This window comes from Bufo bufo, chromosome 4, assembly GCF_905171765.1.
Source record: "Bufo bufo chromosome 4, aBufBuf1.1, whole genome shotgun sequence".
Classification (NCBI taxonomy): domain Eukaryota; kingdom Metazoa; phylum Chordata; class Amphibia; order Anura; family Bufonidae; genus Bufo; species Bufo bufo.
Window position 1 is genome coordinate 555,114,401 of NC_053392.1, and position 16,287 is coordinate 555,130,687.

Here is a 16,287-nt window from a genome sequence, read left to right on the forward strand (position 1 = left end):
GGGGGCGCTACCAGAGAGGAAAATTATATGTCTATAAAAAAAAACAAATGAAAAAAAAAACAATATATGTGAGTAGAGTCCTAGCCTTATATCAAAAACTCACATTTTTTTTTACAAATTTTCAAAAAAAATCCTGCTATCAATAAGTTTATAAAATTATTTCCAAAATTTGTATCGACTGCTGTAATCCATGTACACATCTGTATTATTCATTCCGCGCATTAAAAAAATTCATAAAAGCCAAACTATTTTCCTAAATGACTTAATTCACTGCCCTAGCACAAAACACCACAAATTCCTAAGAAATTTAACCCACGGCCTGAGCTTTCAGCATCCACTATGATGCTTTCATGCAGCTGCATAGATTCAGAAGGCGATTGATATCAATTGCTAATCTCTTCCCCTTTCGCTGCAACCCTACCGGGGAGGGATTCTATCGTCTTCTAGCCCCATCGACTTGTACAACAAGAAGAACTAGTTTCTAATTTTATGCCCATAAGATAAACCAGTAATGCTGTATGAAGTCTGAAAAGGTGGGATTAGAGTGCAGCCCTACTGAACTGCATTTCATCAGCTATACCTTTCCAAAGCCAGATTTATAGGTAAGCCCTTTACGGCGACAATTGTTGTTGTGTTTTTTTTTTTTTTTTCCCTACGGCTTCCAATGCTAATACTGGTAGCAAATTCAAAACTGGGTCTATCAACGTAAAAGATCCCAGAAGGCTAAAACCGGAGTAGTGTGTGGAAGCTGCAGATACCGAGGCCCTGTGTACCAAACAAATATTTCATTTTACACCTAATCTTTTATTATTTTTATTAAGTGTTTTGGAAGTAAATAGGGGAAGCCTAAGATGCATGACTAATAACTAAGCCTGCTGAATGCTGAAACTGGTTATCAAAAGCGACCAAGACTTTGCCCTTCCTCTGCATTGAGACAATCGATAATGAGCGCGTTCTCCCAGCAGCCTATTCTCCAGCCTAGAGGGGGCCAGGGACGCTGAACCCTCTGGGGAAGGTAACAGTTTATCCTTCCCCGCAAACGCACACTGGAGTATTTATCAACGTGTAAAAACTGGATTTTATGATTACCGCTAGCGTACAAGCCAAAGCGAATGCCAAAAACCCCATGCCCACCCCCTGACATAAAACCTGCTGCCTACTGAAAACATCACGCGGCAAGTGCAACAGACAGCAAAAGGCAGAAAACAGCAACGGCGAGTGGAAATGGACAAGAAATGCATTAATAAACACAAGCCGGCACGAGGCAAAGAGGGTCAATGACCACGCCGTCCCTTCCTCTAAGTAGGTATCGGTCTCACAGGCTGAATCTCCTCAAATGTTTGTTGCCACCCAAACAAACCCGTGGAGCCAAGTCCTGTGAAATGAATACCGGGATAACCATTAGCTATATCTCCTGCATGTATAATGCATGAGGGGGCCCCTGTGCATAGGTTTACATATAAAAAAGAAAAAAAAAAATTTTTTTTGCCATTTTACATGCATTCCAAAAATTCTGCACCTACACATGCAGCTTTACGATTTTAACCCTTTGCTGCCCCCCCTGCTAACCCACCAAAAAAAATAAAACCTTAGCAGTTCCTCTAAGCCGAGCAATGTGCTAACTATCAGTCCGATTAGCCACTAAATCCCATTTTCTGAATTCTTTGTATGGGCAAGGACTTCTGCCACTTTACAAATGTATTCCGTTAAGCCCACTAATTCAGTTAGCCTTTTCAATTCATTGTATTAATCCCGCTCTGGCTTCATTTTACATTAAAACGAGCACTGGGTGACAAAAAAAAAACCTGCACGCTGCATCGGACAGGCACAAACACACTGCATACCCCCCCCCCCATCCCCGTAAATAATAATAAAAAAATAAATAAGGTAGATCGGCCTAATCTGGGCGCCCCCCTTTTGTTGTGGGGCAGGCAAACTCTTCTGGTGCTAGATCTGCACACTTTCATCACCAGTTTATTGGAACAGACGGGCTGAGGGAAGCAATGAAAGTCATTGTATTGGGACTTCAAAGGGCTCCTCTATCCAGAAGAAGGAAATCCTTTCAGTCAGCAATGGAGTCCCCTAACAACCTGCAGGTGGGTGAAAAGTTATCCACAACGTGGAGCCCTCATCAGACTGACAGGTTCTCCTCTCCTCCTCAGAAATAAATACCATCCAAAAAACTAAAATGTATTCATACAATCATGTATGCAATGTTGTGGTTTTTTAAACTATAGGTTATATCTCTTTCCATCGTCATGATACTGACAGGTTCTCCTCTTAGTTCTGCACTCCGTATAACTATATAAACCACACTAATAATAAAATGCACACACATACATGATGCGTAATCATCTAGATGATGGATATTTTTACATATTGGAGATATATTTTATATCTTACACACAAAGTGTAGGTGATGGATATATTTATAACTTTTATATCTTCATCTAGGCGATGCATATTTTTATATCTTTTACATCTTACATGCAAAGTGGAGTCATCATGATACCGACAGGATCTGCTCTCCTCCTCTTACGTTTGTACTCCACAAAAATAGTATACATAATAATGTACATCACACTAAGAGAAATATATATACAGACAAATGATCATCTATATAATGTATACCGTTTTATACTTGTATATATCTCTTATATTTCTTTTAGATCTTAGACACAAAGTTAAGCCTTAACAAAAAAAAAAAGAAAAAAAAAAAATATACACACATATATATATACACCCCATAATAATAAGTAAAATGTATACACATAATCTATATAATTTATACAGATTTAATATTTTTAAATATTTCATATTTCCTTTTACGGTATAAATATATATATATATATATATGGATATTTAATATGCATTATATAGATTATATTGTGTGTGTGTATATATATATATATATATATATATATATATATATATATATATATGCTCACAGACGCTGTATACGTGTGTATGCAAATTAATGTGCAGCATAAAAACAGATTGTGCAGGGGAGCGTAGAGTAACTTCCTCAGTGGTGACGTCACTGCTTACTTGATGATGTCATGTACGGAGCCCTGAATACTGGCCAAATAAAACAGATTTTTTTTTTAAAGCTAATTAATTATGGGTTATTAAATTTAAAAATAAACCCTAAAATTAAAGTTCCTCTATGGCCAGAGTTTCATTTGTTGGCCTTTCTTCCTCTGTGCAGCCAGCAGTGGTATAACCAGTCACGTCTAATCTAAGCCTATTAAACATGCCCCTTCCATTACTTTACTCTGGGCTTTGTAGAGACCAGTCCTCTCCACCTTAATATGGCTTGTACACGTAAATGGTTTTTTCAACATGAAAGATGCTGCCAGATGGTGCATTTCCATAAGGGAAGACACAAGAACTGTTTGAAGGGCCCTAACAGCACAGAAATCCCTTCAGTGCCTGCGAGGATAGAGGAGCCTTCTTGTGACGCTGCACGCGGTACAATGTCAGCGTATGGATCCTGTGGTGTAGCAGAGCTGAGCGATATCGCAATGTGCATTATCCAGATGCACAAACCGTGCAAGCTTGGAAGAGTTACATGACAAAATCAACTCTGCTACACCTGCCGTGTAGGTCTGACTTGCACGGAAGGAGGGAACGTGAATGCATAATGCATTGAGAGATAGTCTTCGCCATAGGTTACCCGTTCATCGTCTAGTAGAGAGCTTTATTGGAGGAATTCAGCCCAACACTCAGCCGTGCGGATCGGCCAGCCCAACTCACCTTGAAGTCTCTGTCGGAGGCTTCGGGTGATGTTTTCTGAGCAGCATTTGACAGGGAGCTTGCCACCTGTGGCTGAGACTCCAGAAGTCTCTTCAACTTGACGTCCACAGAGTTAGCGTTTTGTCCAGCTAGGTATGCAAATTGTAAAAGAGAGAAGGGGAGAGAGATTGAGACTTGGCGATTATTCAGCAATATATCTGACAACCTCCTAGGCTGCAATGTTATAGGAACAAAAGGGAAAAAAGTGGTAAAGAGAAAAAACAACAACCAGCAAAGGTAACAGGAGAGCCTTAAATTGAGATGTACATAGAGGTAGATGTGTACAGGCTCCTACAGGCCCGCTATGTAGTGCTTTCACGAAAAAGAACCTCGCACATTAGCCTGTTCTTGGCTTACTGTCAATACCTGAATGGCACTTTGTATGTTACGCGCCAGGCGAGACTGAACTTTTTCACCTCTTTGTTAATTAAAACATTGCCTCTCATGTAGATACACGTACATACGCACTTTGGTATGCAAGTACATTCGTTCGCTGACTTTTAGCAGTATGTTTTCGCCGTTGCATAAGTACACGAGACATACTTAACCTGGAAAATATCAGATTTCCTTCTCAGAAGTGTCACCAAAGGGGTTTTAATTGCTTTAGGGCCTCGAATTGTGTTATCACAGCTCTGAATATGAGAAACCGTGTAATGCCGTGGAACCTGTCCAGGATTTACCGCCTGTATATAGTGTCCCAAAGATGACAAGACTATAACAAAAAGTACCGCACCACGGGGCAGACAAGTCTAGTTCACATTAGTGTTTTTCTTCACGCTATTTGGTTGAAGAAGCAGTCCCACAAAAAAGTTATTCTCTGACCTGTTAGAAAGGTACATGATGTAAAGGGTAGTGAAGGCAATATTCTTACTGGTCACTATATTTGTGAGTTATAACCTCCCTTCTGATCCTCAGCTGTGTCACGTGACCAGCATTCCGATCTCCAACTAACACAGGACAGAAAGTCAGTTACTTCTCTATTCATTCCTATGAGACTGACAGTGAGGTTCCCATAGGAATACACAGAGAAACTGGCTTTCTGTCCAAACATAAGATGCAGTGTTATTTGGAGAATCAGAGTGTTGGTCACATGACACAGCTGAGGATCCGAAGGGAGGTTATAACTCACAAATAGTCACTGATAAGAAAATTTCCTTCACTACAATTTACATCATGTACCTTTCGAACACATCAGAGAATAAAAAAAATTGTGGGAGTGCTTTAGAAAAGCAACAATACAACAGATTTTTAAGTGATGATAAATATATATATTTTAAAAAAATATATAATTTTAAACATTTTTTACTCCACTTACCACGATGAAAAAAAAAAGGAAAACTGTAAATTTACAGACATGTACCCAGAGTTCCTACAGCTCAGGCTGTGGTCACATCACATTTATGCATTTGGTGTATACACCGATAGCACTTTGATGTGGTGCTGACATGCCCACAGACTGCAAAGTCCAAAGGTGCCAAGTCAGTGTCCTAATAAACCTCAAGGAATCCTGCAAACATATACCATTGGGTATACTTTATTTTATTTTATTACAATAGGAGTCAATGGCAGACCAAGGCACCGGTCCAGACATAGAGTTACATATGCCTGGGGCAGATTTTCAGCGTCACTCGTCATATGTGTACATCCTGAACGTGATGTGAACAGAGCTGCACCACTCCAGCTATCCCAACAACATCCAATCATCAAGGATTAAAACAACGATGGATGTGCTGGGTCAAAAATGTACATAACACGTGCAGAATTTATTATGCTTTTTAGACACTGTTCACACTTACCTTTTCAATTCTGAAAAAGTACATGTGGCTAAGGGGAACCAGAAAATAGTCCACATCTACTATAGATGAGTAAGATATTTAGGCTGAAAATTTTTGTCTCTGTAACCCAGCCAAAGTCAAAGGGGGGGAGGGGGGAGCATGGGGACGACATTATATATATGTGGGTCATTTACAATACTAGTGGTACTATGGGGGACCATTTATAATACTGCAGGCACTATGGAGGCCATTATATACTGAGGGCACAATGGGGGGCATAATAATAACTGAGGGCACTGCAGTGGTTGGAGTTAAAAAAAAAAGAAAAAGAAAAAAAAAAGCCAATTAAAGATGGATGCAAAATTCACAGAAGCGCTCGTTATATATACCGCCGCCAATTACCCGATGAACAAGCAAACGCTCGTTCATCGGGCAATCCAGATTTTCAAGCAAACAACTAGTCAGTATGAGGATAAGGGATGGCACAGCGATCACTCCTCCCCATGCTGTGGAGGAGATCGCCACATGTAATAGCAGCAGTCTCCTCCGCTAGCGAGCAGGCGATTGCTGGGAAGGAACGTTTCACTCCCGACAAATCGCCTACTAGATAGTTTAATCTAATACAGTCCTAAAAAACGAAACGTAGTCTGCAGTGTTTAGGTCAATATTTAATACTTCACTTTTTTTATTATTGTGTTAAAATACGTCCTTTATACCTTTATTTTGAAATAAAGGTATAAAGGACGTATTTTAACACAATAATAATACAAGTGAAGTATTAAATATTGACCTGGGGCAAGATCGGTTCAACGCCTGTATAGGCATCTGCAAATAAAGTATTTAATAAACCTTGCCCAGGGTATGTCCCAAATATGACTGCAGTGTTTAGGACACAACTATCCTATTTAGATGTTCATACAGTCATCCATAAACTGAACTGCCCGGGATGCGGTGAAGAGGTAGAGGGTTCACAATGTGACAAGGTCACTAATCCAGTCAAGGATAAACCTCATTCTAAAAAGTTTAACTCTGTTTCCTGGAAAACACTTCAAAAGACTTGAGTATTTCATCCATCACCACAGATCAAATTTTCATAAGAACTACAACAAACTGCGTTCTATTCTTGTCATTAACGATGACTACAATTATTCCTGTGCTCAAACCTGTCAATCCAAATGACCACCTTAGGAACACAAATGGTTGGGGCTGTCAGGTACAGGGGTCATTCCTTTTCTTCTAACGATGAAGAGGGCAGGCAGGGTTCTTAACTACCGGATGGTGCACAGTATATAGCAAAATTCCCATATGGTCTCTGAGGACCTATTCTATATACCTATATAACAGAGCGTCTCTTTGCTGCCTGTACAAGTCCATGGTCCCAGCCAGAAGACTCCTCATGGAGGACTATCCCTCACTGCATCACCTACATATGCCCTCTGTCACCCACATAACCTCCCAAATAATCTCAAACCCCCACCAAATGCATAATCCTCAACATACACAACCGGCCACAGCATATAAAATGTCCATAAAAGCAGAAAAAATGTTTTAGCAAAAACAGCGCTCAAAGCCACGGTAAACTTGCTTTAAAAAAACCCCCCACAGAAACATGGTAGAAGGGAAGCCAGCAGTTATTTCCATTTGACACGTCATACCCCAAACCACATGTATGCTCGGCTCAGCCAGGCATGCATGTCTTCTGAATGGGGAATTAACCAGATAGCAGGCACCTCTTTGAGAACAAAAAGGATTGGGCATGTTGAAATCCAGCACGCCGTTCCTGTCTTTTGACCTCACATATGGCAATAGGTAGAGACGGGACACTTGCATAAATATTAGATGTTGGGATGGAAACTTTTGGCCAACGTTGATCCAATGTCTAAGGGCACCGTAAGAAGAAGAATTCTGCTATCTACCTTCCTCATTACCAACAGCACTGAAGCTTAAAGAGGACCCGTCACCTCTCCTGACATGTCTGTTTTAGCAACACCTTCCATCCCCCTTGCATCTGTTTTTATAACTATGTTGTGCCCTTTCTTTATTATTCCTGCTAGAAGTTAGGAATGAATTACTAGAAGTTTGCAATGAAGGTTCAGCAGCTGGGGGTGTATCCCTGCACAGTCTGACACTGGCAGCATTTATTGGATAATGTCAGATTGTGCAGAGACACACCCCCAACTGGACACGCCCTCCTGGAACTTCATTGCAAACTGCTAATTCATTCAAAAGTTCAAGCAGGAATAATAAAGGAATGGCACATCATAAAAATAGATGCTCCAGAATTGTTATTACTTTAGAATTAAGGCTGGACAAAATTAGTTAATTAATTCAAATAATTCATCCTTTTAGTGTGTGACGATTTAAAAATAAAATAAAAAATTGTGATATCAAATTCTTTATTCCAGCGTGATGGCTATGTAGTCTCATCAGTGACCTTAATCTAGGTGTGGGCAGCAGGAACAGAATAGAACCGTACAGGCTGTGCTGGTATAGTGCTGTACAAGAGCTGAAGGACCTGTCACTGTCACATGATCAGTGAAGGAAGGGCGGAGCTCAACAGTGGACAAGTTGTAAGGAAGGACCTGTAACGAGGTCATGTGACAAGGGGCGGAGCTTTGTGTGGAAGATAAACTGGAGAAGCGATGTATTCAGTGCGGGAGCCAGGGAAATGCGCGGAGTTGTAGTTTTCTCCTCGTATACCTCCTGCCTGTATTATTCTCTGATATCTCATAATAATGCCCTGGACATGCTGGGAGTTGTAGTTCTCTCCTCTTATACCTCCTCCCTATAATGTCCTCTGATCACATATAATAACAGCCTGGGCATGCTGGGAGTTGTAGTTTTCTCCCCTCATACCTCCTTTCTGTAATGGCCAATAGAATTCTCTTGGAGGCAGGAAAGGAATTAAATATCGTAAGTAGGCGCAAAGTTTGTTGAGTAAAACAATAATTTATCTTGTAGATTTCTAGCGTAATTTGGCCGACGCTGTTATACAGATGATGGTCTCCATTCTGTGTATTATACTGTCCCGGGCAGGATGTCTTCCTTTTGGGGGTTATTACAGTGGACACCCTGACCATAGCCAGGCTAGTTGGACATGTTTTTTAGCCAATTTAGCAAAAAAAATAACAATCCGGATTACAATCGATAATCGACCATAAATTAGGAATAATCGAGACTGACAGGTGGAGTCCAAGTAGCTGCTAAAACAAACAGGATAGGTGACGGCGCCTCTTTAAAGGTGTTATCCAACCCCTAAAATGCCCCCCCCCCCCCAATATAGATTATACTTCCCCCGTGATGCTAGGGAGGCTCGTCCCCGTCGCGGCCTGCTATTGGCTGCTCACCGCCATACTTGTGATACTTGCAGTTTTTGGTGCAGACTTGATGCGGATTTTCTGCAGTTTTCATCCTTACATCGATAAGAGAGATCCACACAAAAGAACCGCACAAATAATTTGCACCTGCAGATTTCAAAATCCCCACGGCAGGTCAGTTTCCACATGGAGCCAAAAATAACAGTGTACAAGAGATTTAACTAATCTCATATACGTTGCTGGTACTGTTTTACAGTGCGGTTTTTCTGCACAAAAATTTGAATGTGTGGAAATAAAAAGTAGACGATGAAGGTGATTATTATGGGAGAGCTGTAAAGGTCAACGTACTGAGGCTCTGTTCACATTTGTTTTAACTAGAAGAGAAAATGTTAGAGCTTCACAGGGAGGACCGTCGGATGCAGAGAAAGGCCCTTACGGCAGAGCTTCTCACCTTGGGGGCGCAACAACCACTTCAAGCCTGCAGGAACACTCGAGACCAAGGTGCAGCCAAGCACTCCCTCCGGGTGACACATGAAGAGCAGAAGACGGGATGCAGCAGCGGCACAACCAAGGTAAGTGTCACTGATTAAGCTTTAAACAATTTCATTTCAAGTCGTTCCAGCGGCCTCTTCCTCTGGTCCTAAAACGCGTTACTTGAAATAAATTGTTTGAAGCTTAATCAGTGGACACCTACTTACCTTGGTTGCGCCGCTGCTGCATCCTGTCTTCTTCTGCTCACATCTGTTTCAAGATACTTCATCAAGGAGTTAAAGGGGCGTTCTAGCTTTGCGGCCGACAACCCTATTGGGCCTCCCATGTCCCCCTGAACATAAAAAATCCCAGTCACCTGTCTGCAGTCCCGCTACTGCTTTATTCCCGGCCGCTTAAGGTCCTTGCAGGACCAGGAAGCAGCTTTTGAGATCGTTGCTGCCAATGACCGTCCTAAGCAATCCCAGCAGCTCGAATGTTACGTCACAGCAGTCATGTACCAGTCAAAATGCCACGACCATCGATGCCTGTGACTGGCCACAGCTGTAAAGGGACCAAGCTGCTTCCTGGTCCTGCACGGATCAGAAGTGCCCAGGAACGGAGCAGCAGTGGGACGACAAACAGGTGAGTGTTTTTTTTTTTTTTTTCCATGTTCAGGGGGGACAGGGGAGGACCCCAGGGGTTTTCAGCTCCAAGACTGGACAACCCCTTTAAAAGGGTTGTGTCACTTCAGCAAGTGGCATTTATGCTGTAGATAAAGTTAATACAAGGAACTTACTAATGTATTGTGATTGTCCATATTACTTCCTTTGCTGGCTGGATTCAGTTTTCCATCACATTATACACTGCTCATTTCCAGAGGTTACGACCACCCTGCAATCCAGCAGCAGTGGCCGTGCTTGCACACTATAGAAAAAAGCTCCGGCCTCTCTAGTGACCGGACTGTGGGAGGGCGCATAGGACGGTGCTTTTTCCAATAGTGTGCAAGCACTGCCACCGCTGATGGATTGCAGGGTGGTCGTAACCCCTGAATACAAGCAGTGTATAATGCAATGGAAAAATGTATCTAGTCAGCAAAGGAAGCAATCTGGATAATAACAATACATTAGTAAGTGACTTGTATTAACTTTCTCTACATGATAAATGCCATTTTCTGGGTGACAATACCCCTTTAACCCTAGGTTTGCTAGCAGTTTTGATGGTACAAATAGAGTAGTAGTCTTCAAAATGACGGAAACATTCATTGATCAGAAATCAGAAACATCCTGGATGCCAATGTATGTCAAAAGTGCAACTTTCTAACATCTATTGGCAATGTGTTAGTACAGGTCTATACTTTTGGATAATACATAGTCTAAACAGAGCCTTTATTCTGCACAGCGACTGTTTAGGTCATAAATAACAATAAATGTAATAATCTCGGCCTGATTATCATTGTACTCCATGCTAGCTATTGAACACTTATATAGATAAGAGTGATCACAGGCATCATCATACATAAATACAACTGTACACACAGAAATAAAAAATAAAGACCCACAATATATTCCATTACAGAAACCTTCTGTGTTTCCAGCAAGAAATGCAAAGTTTGGGTGTTTATGAGGAAAGGACTGCCAACGCTCTGCCATTCCGCCGAGGATATGCTCCAGAGGCAGAAAGTCTCCGCTTCTGAAGTCCTGTGATAAGAAACCTCAACAAAACAACAGACAAACAGCAAGCATGCAACTGTAACAAACGAAAGCACGCTAACACAAACTCACAATTTAAAGGGAATTTACCATTAAAAAATATTCTAATCCTATTGACCATGTAACACATCCTCCAGCACAGTGATATCCGCTGGTGTCTCCTGCGCTGTAGATCACACAGTGGCTGCTATCCTGATCCCAGTGCAGTCTTCCAATGAACTTATCCAAATTTCTGGAGAAAGTACTATACCTGTGCCCGGTTTGTCCTGTGCCACAGTCCACAGATATATATATATATATCTATACACACACTTAGAAATGATTAAAAAAATACAGGACATTTACATATGCGACAAAATGGACAGAAGGATTCATACTTACTGACAAAAAATAATATATATATATATATATATATATATAATGAAGAAAATCCGCAGCACTCCTTGAAGTATAGAAAAATGTAGTTTTATTCACACATGTCAAAATAAGACAACGTTTCGGTTCTCTCCCAGAACCTTTTTCAAGTCAGGCTGACTTGAAAAAGGTTCTGGGAGAGAACCGAAACGTTGTCTTATTTTGACATGTGTGAATAAAACTACATTTTTCTATACTTCAAGGAGTGCTGCGGATTTTCTTCATTATTTCAAAGTCCTGAATCCAGGGACCACCGCTGGCACCGCACAGCTACGGCTGAGTTAACAAGGAGTGCTGCCTGAATTTTTTCTTTATATATATATATATATATACACACACATACACATACATACACACACACATATATATACTAATATATATATATATATATATATATATATATATATACACTAATATATATATATATATATTTATAGACTTAGAAATGGTTAAAAAAATGCAGGACATTTACATATGTGACAAAATGGACAGAAGGATTCCTATCTACTGACAGAAAGACCCTACAGGTACAGGATCACTGATCAAGAACTGCTAATAATAGGAATATGCTGGGATTAAAGGGGCCGTATTATCCCAAAAACACTTTCTATTTGCATATGAATGTTATAAGGGAGGTCCCCACTGCAGACACCCTTCCAAGAGCCAGAACAACTTTCCTCTGGCGGATCCAGTCAGGATATGTATTACGTCCATTTAAAATATTTTGGGCAGCGTCAGCATTCCCAGGCAGCAATAGCTCGAGTTTTACTTGGATAAAAGAAAAACTTAAAGTGGACCCATCAACTCTCCAGATAACAAATAACTGTATTCCCCATGATATAATAATTCTGAAGCATCTTTTCTTAGAACTCTGTGCCGTTCCTCTATTATTCCTGAAAGAAATGTATGAATAAACTGACAACTGGATGATACTAGGTTGGGGTGTGTTAAGACAGTCTGGACTTTGTCCTGTCAGTCCTGATAGTATCAGACTGTGTAGGAGATTATTATTATTTAAAGGGAACCTGTCATCAACTTTATGCTGATCTCACTGAGGGCAGCATAAAATAGTGAGACGCACTGATTTCAGCGGTGTGTCACTCATGAGCTAAATGTAAGTAGTTGCCGAGAACCAGCATCATAATCATTGCAACCCAGGCCTGTAAAAAAAGAGTCCAATCTACCTGAGAAGAGTCCTGGTTATTCATAATCTCCTGCTCTCTCACCCATCTGCTGATGATTGGCAGTTCTCTTCTAGAGAGAAAGGGAGAAAACTAGGTAGAAGACTGTCAGCCATCAGCAGGTGGGCAGGGAGAGCAGGAGTTCATGAATAACCAGGACTCTTCTCAGGTGGCCGGGACTCTTCTCCAGGCCCAGTCTGCAATGATTGTGATGTTGGTTCTCGGCAACCACTTACTTTTAACCTTTAAATGACAGACCGCTGAAATCAACTCACCTGTCTCTACTTTATTCTGCTGTTAGTATGGGCAGCATAAAGTTGATGACAGGTTCCCTTTAAAGCCCCATTAATTCCATGGCGCTGTACATCCAGCTGGGGTTACACAGAAATAAAAAACACAGTAAACAAGAAACTATTAACAGACTGGTACAGAGGGGTAGATGCACCCCTTTGACAAGGAGAATGGCTGTCAAATTGTTACCTCATACATCCACTTCCTGGTCTAATAAGAGAGGTACAGCACAAACCACAGTTTGCTCCAGAATTGTTATTTCATGGGGAATCTAAGTATTTACTAAAGCAGACATGTGAAGAGAAGTGACAAGTCTTCTTTAATGGATGTCTTGGTCGCACCTTGACAGTTTCTTAAAGAAGATGTATAGGACCAGAAAAACATGGCTGCTTTCTTCCAAAAATGGCATCACACCGGTCTACAGGATGTGTGATATTGCAGCTCAGCCCGGCTCACTTCAATGGAGAAAAGCAGTAATACCAGACACGGCCCATGGACGGGTGCAGTGCTGTTTCTGGAAGAAAGCAGCCATGTTTTTCTAATCCTGGACAACTCCTCTGAGGCCTCGTTCACATTTCCGTGTTAGTGTTACTTCTGTGAAAAAAGGGTACGCGTTTCATCCGTGAAGGATCCGTGATTCGTCTATGTGTCAGTTTTTACCATCCGTGTGTCACCCGTAATTCAGCTAAAATTAAATTTCCAAAGAATCTCCTATCAGTCTTCAGTGAAAAACAAACGCAAAACGGACACAACATGGATGTGTTTCAGTGATTTTCACGGACCCTTAGACTTTAATGGGCATGCTTGGTCCGAATCACGGATCAAAGTAGTGCATGTCCCCGTGATTTTTTTTTCACTGTAAAAAATACTGAAATGTGAACAGACACATTTAAATCAATGTGAACGTCTGCTGTCCGCAGAAAATGCGGACAGCAAGCGTCAGTAAAAAACGGAGATGTAAACGAGGCCTAAGGCTACTTTTAGATTTACGCTTTGACACTTCCTTTCTTCTGCTCAGTTATAGGAGCAGAAGAACGAAAATAATGGGAATGCCGGATTCGGCACTTAACTGAAGTGAACAGAGCCTATGGACCCAAGCAGGACTTTTGTCTCCGCTACAAAAACCTTCTGAATGGAAACCTAACGGATCCTATTATAGTCAATGGGTTCTGAAGGCTCAGTTCACCTCAGTTAAGTGCCGAATCCAGCATTTCCATAACGGAGCAGAAGAACGGAAAAGCAAAAGCGCAGATGTGAAAGCAGCCTAGGGCGCTTCTGTTTTTGCGACGATTATAGTATGTGGAAGGTGAGGGAATACACACAATTCAGGCAGCCGATGAGGCTGATAGGGGGCATCAGGAGAGAGGGGGTCCGACCAAGTTTTGAGAACCTGTTGCCTTGGCAGTTGCTGCAATGTTCGCAATTAAGAAAGTGCACAGCACACTGAAGTCACGGAAATGGAGAAGGATGGGGGCACCAGGACCTCCTGTCATGGGTGGTTAAAAGGGTGGTGGGGTGAAGTTCAAACTCAACAGTGGTAGATGATTATCAAAAGGAATGAAGAGCGGGGATTTACTGTATCTGTAGGTAAAGTGACTATTGGTAAAACTAGTCTAATACAATCTTAGACATTGGTGGGATATCACTAGGATATGCCGCCAATGTCAAACAGGTGCATGTCCCACATCTGGGATCCCTACCTATCTCAGAATGGGTCCCTGACAGTGAAGGAGAGATTAGCACATTTATGTGGGGCACTCTACATTCGCTTCTATGTAAGATTCAAAAATAGCTGATTGAGTGCACTCGGCTATTTTCGGAAGTCCCCCAGAAATGATTGGAGAGCGCAAAGCGCAAGGGCGGCCACCACTCAATTCACTTCTATGGGGCTGCCACTGCCTTTGCTATCCGTTCACCTCTGGGGTCAAGTTCTGGATATAGGTGCTTGTGCCAGATGTGGGGCCTGCACCTTTCTGACATTGGTGGCATGTCCGGGTGACATGCCACCAATGTCTCAGATGAGACAACCTTTTCAATGATCCTGTAGCTGTAAACGGAAAGAGAGAGACAGCCCTATATGAGAGAAAACACCCAAAGACTGTAAGACATGCAGTAAGAATTACCAGCAAGATCTGGGTCTAGGTTAGTGGATTCATCACCACCTCCACCACACACAAGAGTGCACTCAGTACTGTCCTCATTAGTAAGTGCTTTGTTAAAACCATCCTCATCTGCAGAAATATGAAGATCCAAGGTTAGTACAATTTTATTTTTAGTAAAGACACAAGAAGGTAGAATAAGAAAATAGATACTAAGGAGAAGTAAGAAAGAAGAAAGTTTCTTTCACCAGTTTATTCTAATGTACTTTACCTATAAACTCAGACTCAGTACAATAGTCAATGTTTCTTTGAATATCTCATTTAGGGAGATAAAGCAAAATTCATATGAAAGCAGTAAATTTACTGGAAAAAAGTGCTGTAGATGCGGGGGGACGGGGGGAGGACGATCTCAAAGAGAATCTGACCACAAAGGAAATGCAATCTGTGCATGTCAGGTCCCTGGCGGGACTACTGTCCCACACTCATATGATCTTATGAGTGCAGGACATTAGCACAACAGGCGGCCCGACGTGCACAGCATCATTGTAATCTATGATGGTGTGTGCTTACGTGCGCAAAATCAATGCCGCTCACGGACCGTATGTCTCAGACAGCATACGGTCGTGTGCAAGGGCCCTAAGGCAGAAGTCAGGGGTTTAAAAATGCTTACAGAAGACACCCAGAGCTAATGTCTGTGATCGGCGATTAATGCCCATCACAGGCATTTAACCCCCTCAGATGCTGTGGTCAAATGTGACCATGGCATCCGAGGCAGCTTATCTTGGGAGTGCTGCTCTCCCTGGGCCTGAATGGCTTCCCCATGAGGAGATCGGAGAATTGTTCCCATGGAGGACTGCAAGTGGCAGGGCTCCATAGTAAAATAGTGAATCTCCCATACACTGCAATTCATTGCAGAGTAAGAAAAGGAATCTGAAGATTGCATATTCAAGTGTCCTAAGGGGACAAAAAAAAATATATATATTTTTTTTTTAAATATACAAAAATATTCCCCCACCATAATAAAAATTGAACAAATGAAGATCATAGGCATTGCTGTGTCCCAAATCGTCCATACTATTAAAATATACGTATTTATCCCATACAATAAACGCTGTAACGATAAAAAAATATAAACAATTGCTGATTCACCATTTTTTTTGTCACTTCACCTAAAAAGAAAATCATACACCCTCCAAAATGATATAATTAAAAAGTACTGGTCACCCTGCAAAAAA

The 16,287-nt window shown here is 41.4% G+C and overlaps 1 protein-coding gene across 1 annotated transcript in view; it reads right to left on the bottom strand.

Annotated features, from left to right (window-relative positions):
* EHBP1 (EH domain binding protein 1) overlaps positions 1–16,287 on the bottom strand; it is a 411,889-nt gene that overhangs the window by 96,321 nt on the left and 299,281 nt on the right. The window contains 1 exon segment of the mRNA XM_040430136.1: positions 3,757–3,884. Within this exon segment, the coding sequence (XP_040286070.1) occupies positions 3,757–3,884 (128 nt within the window).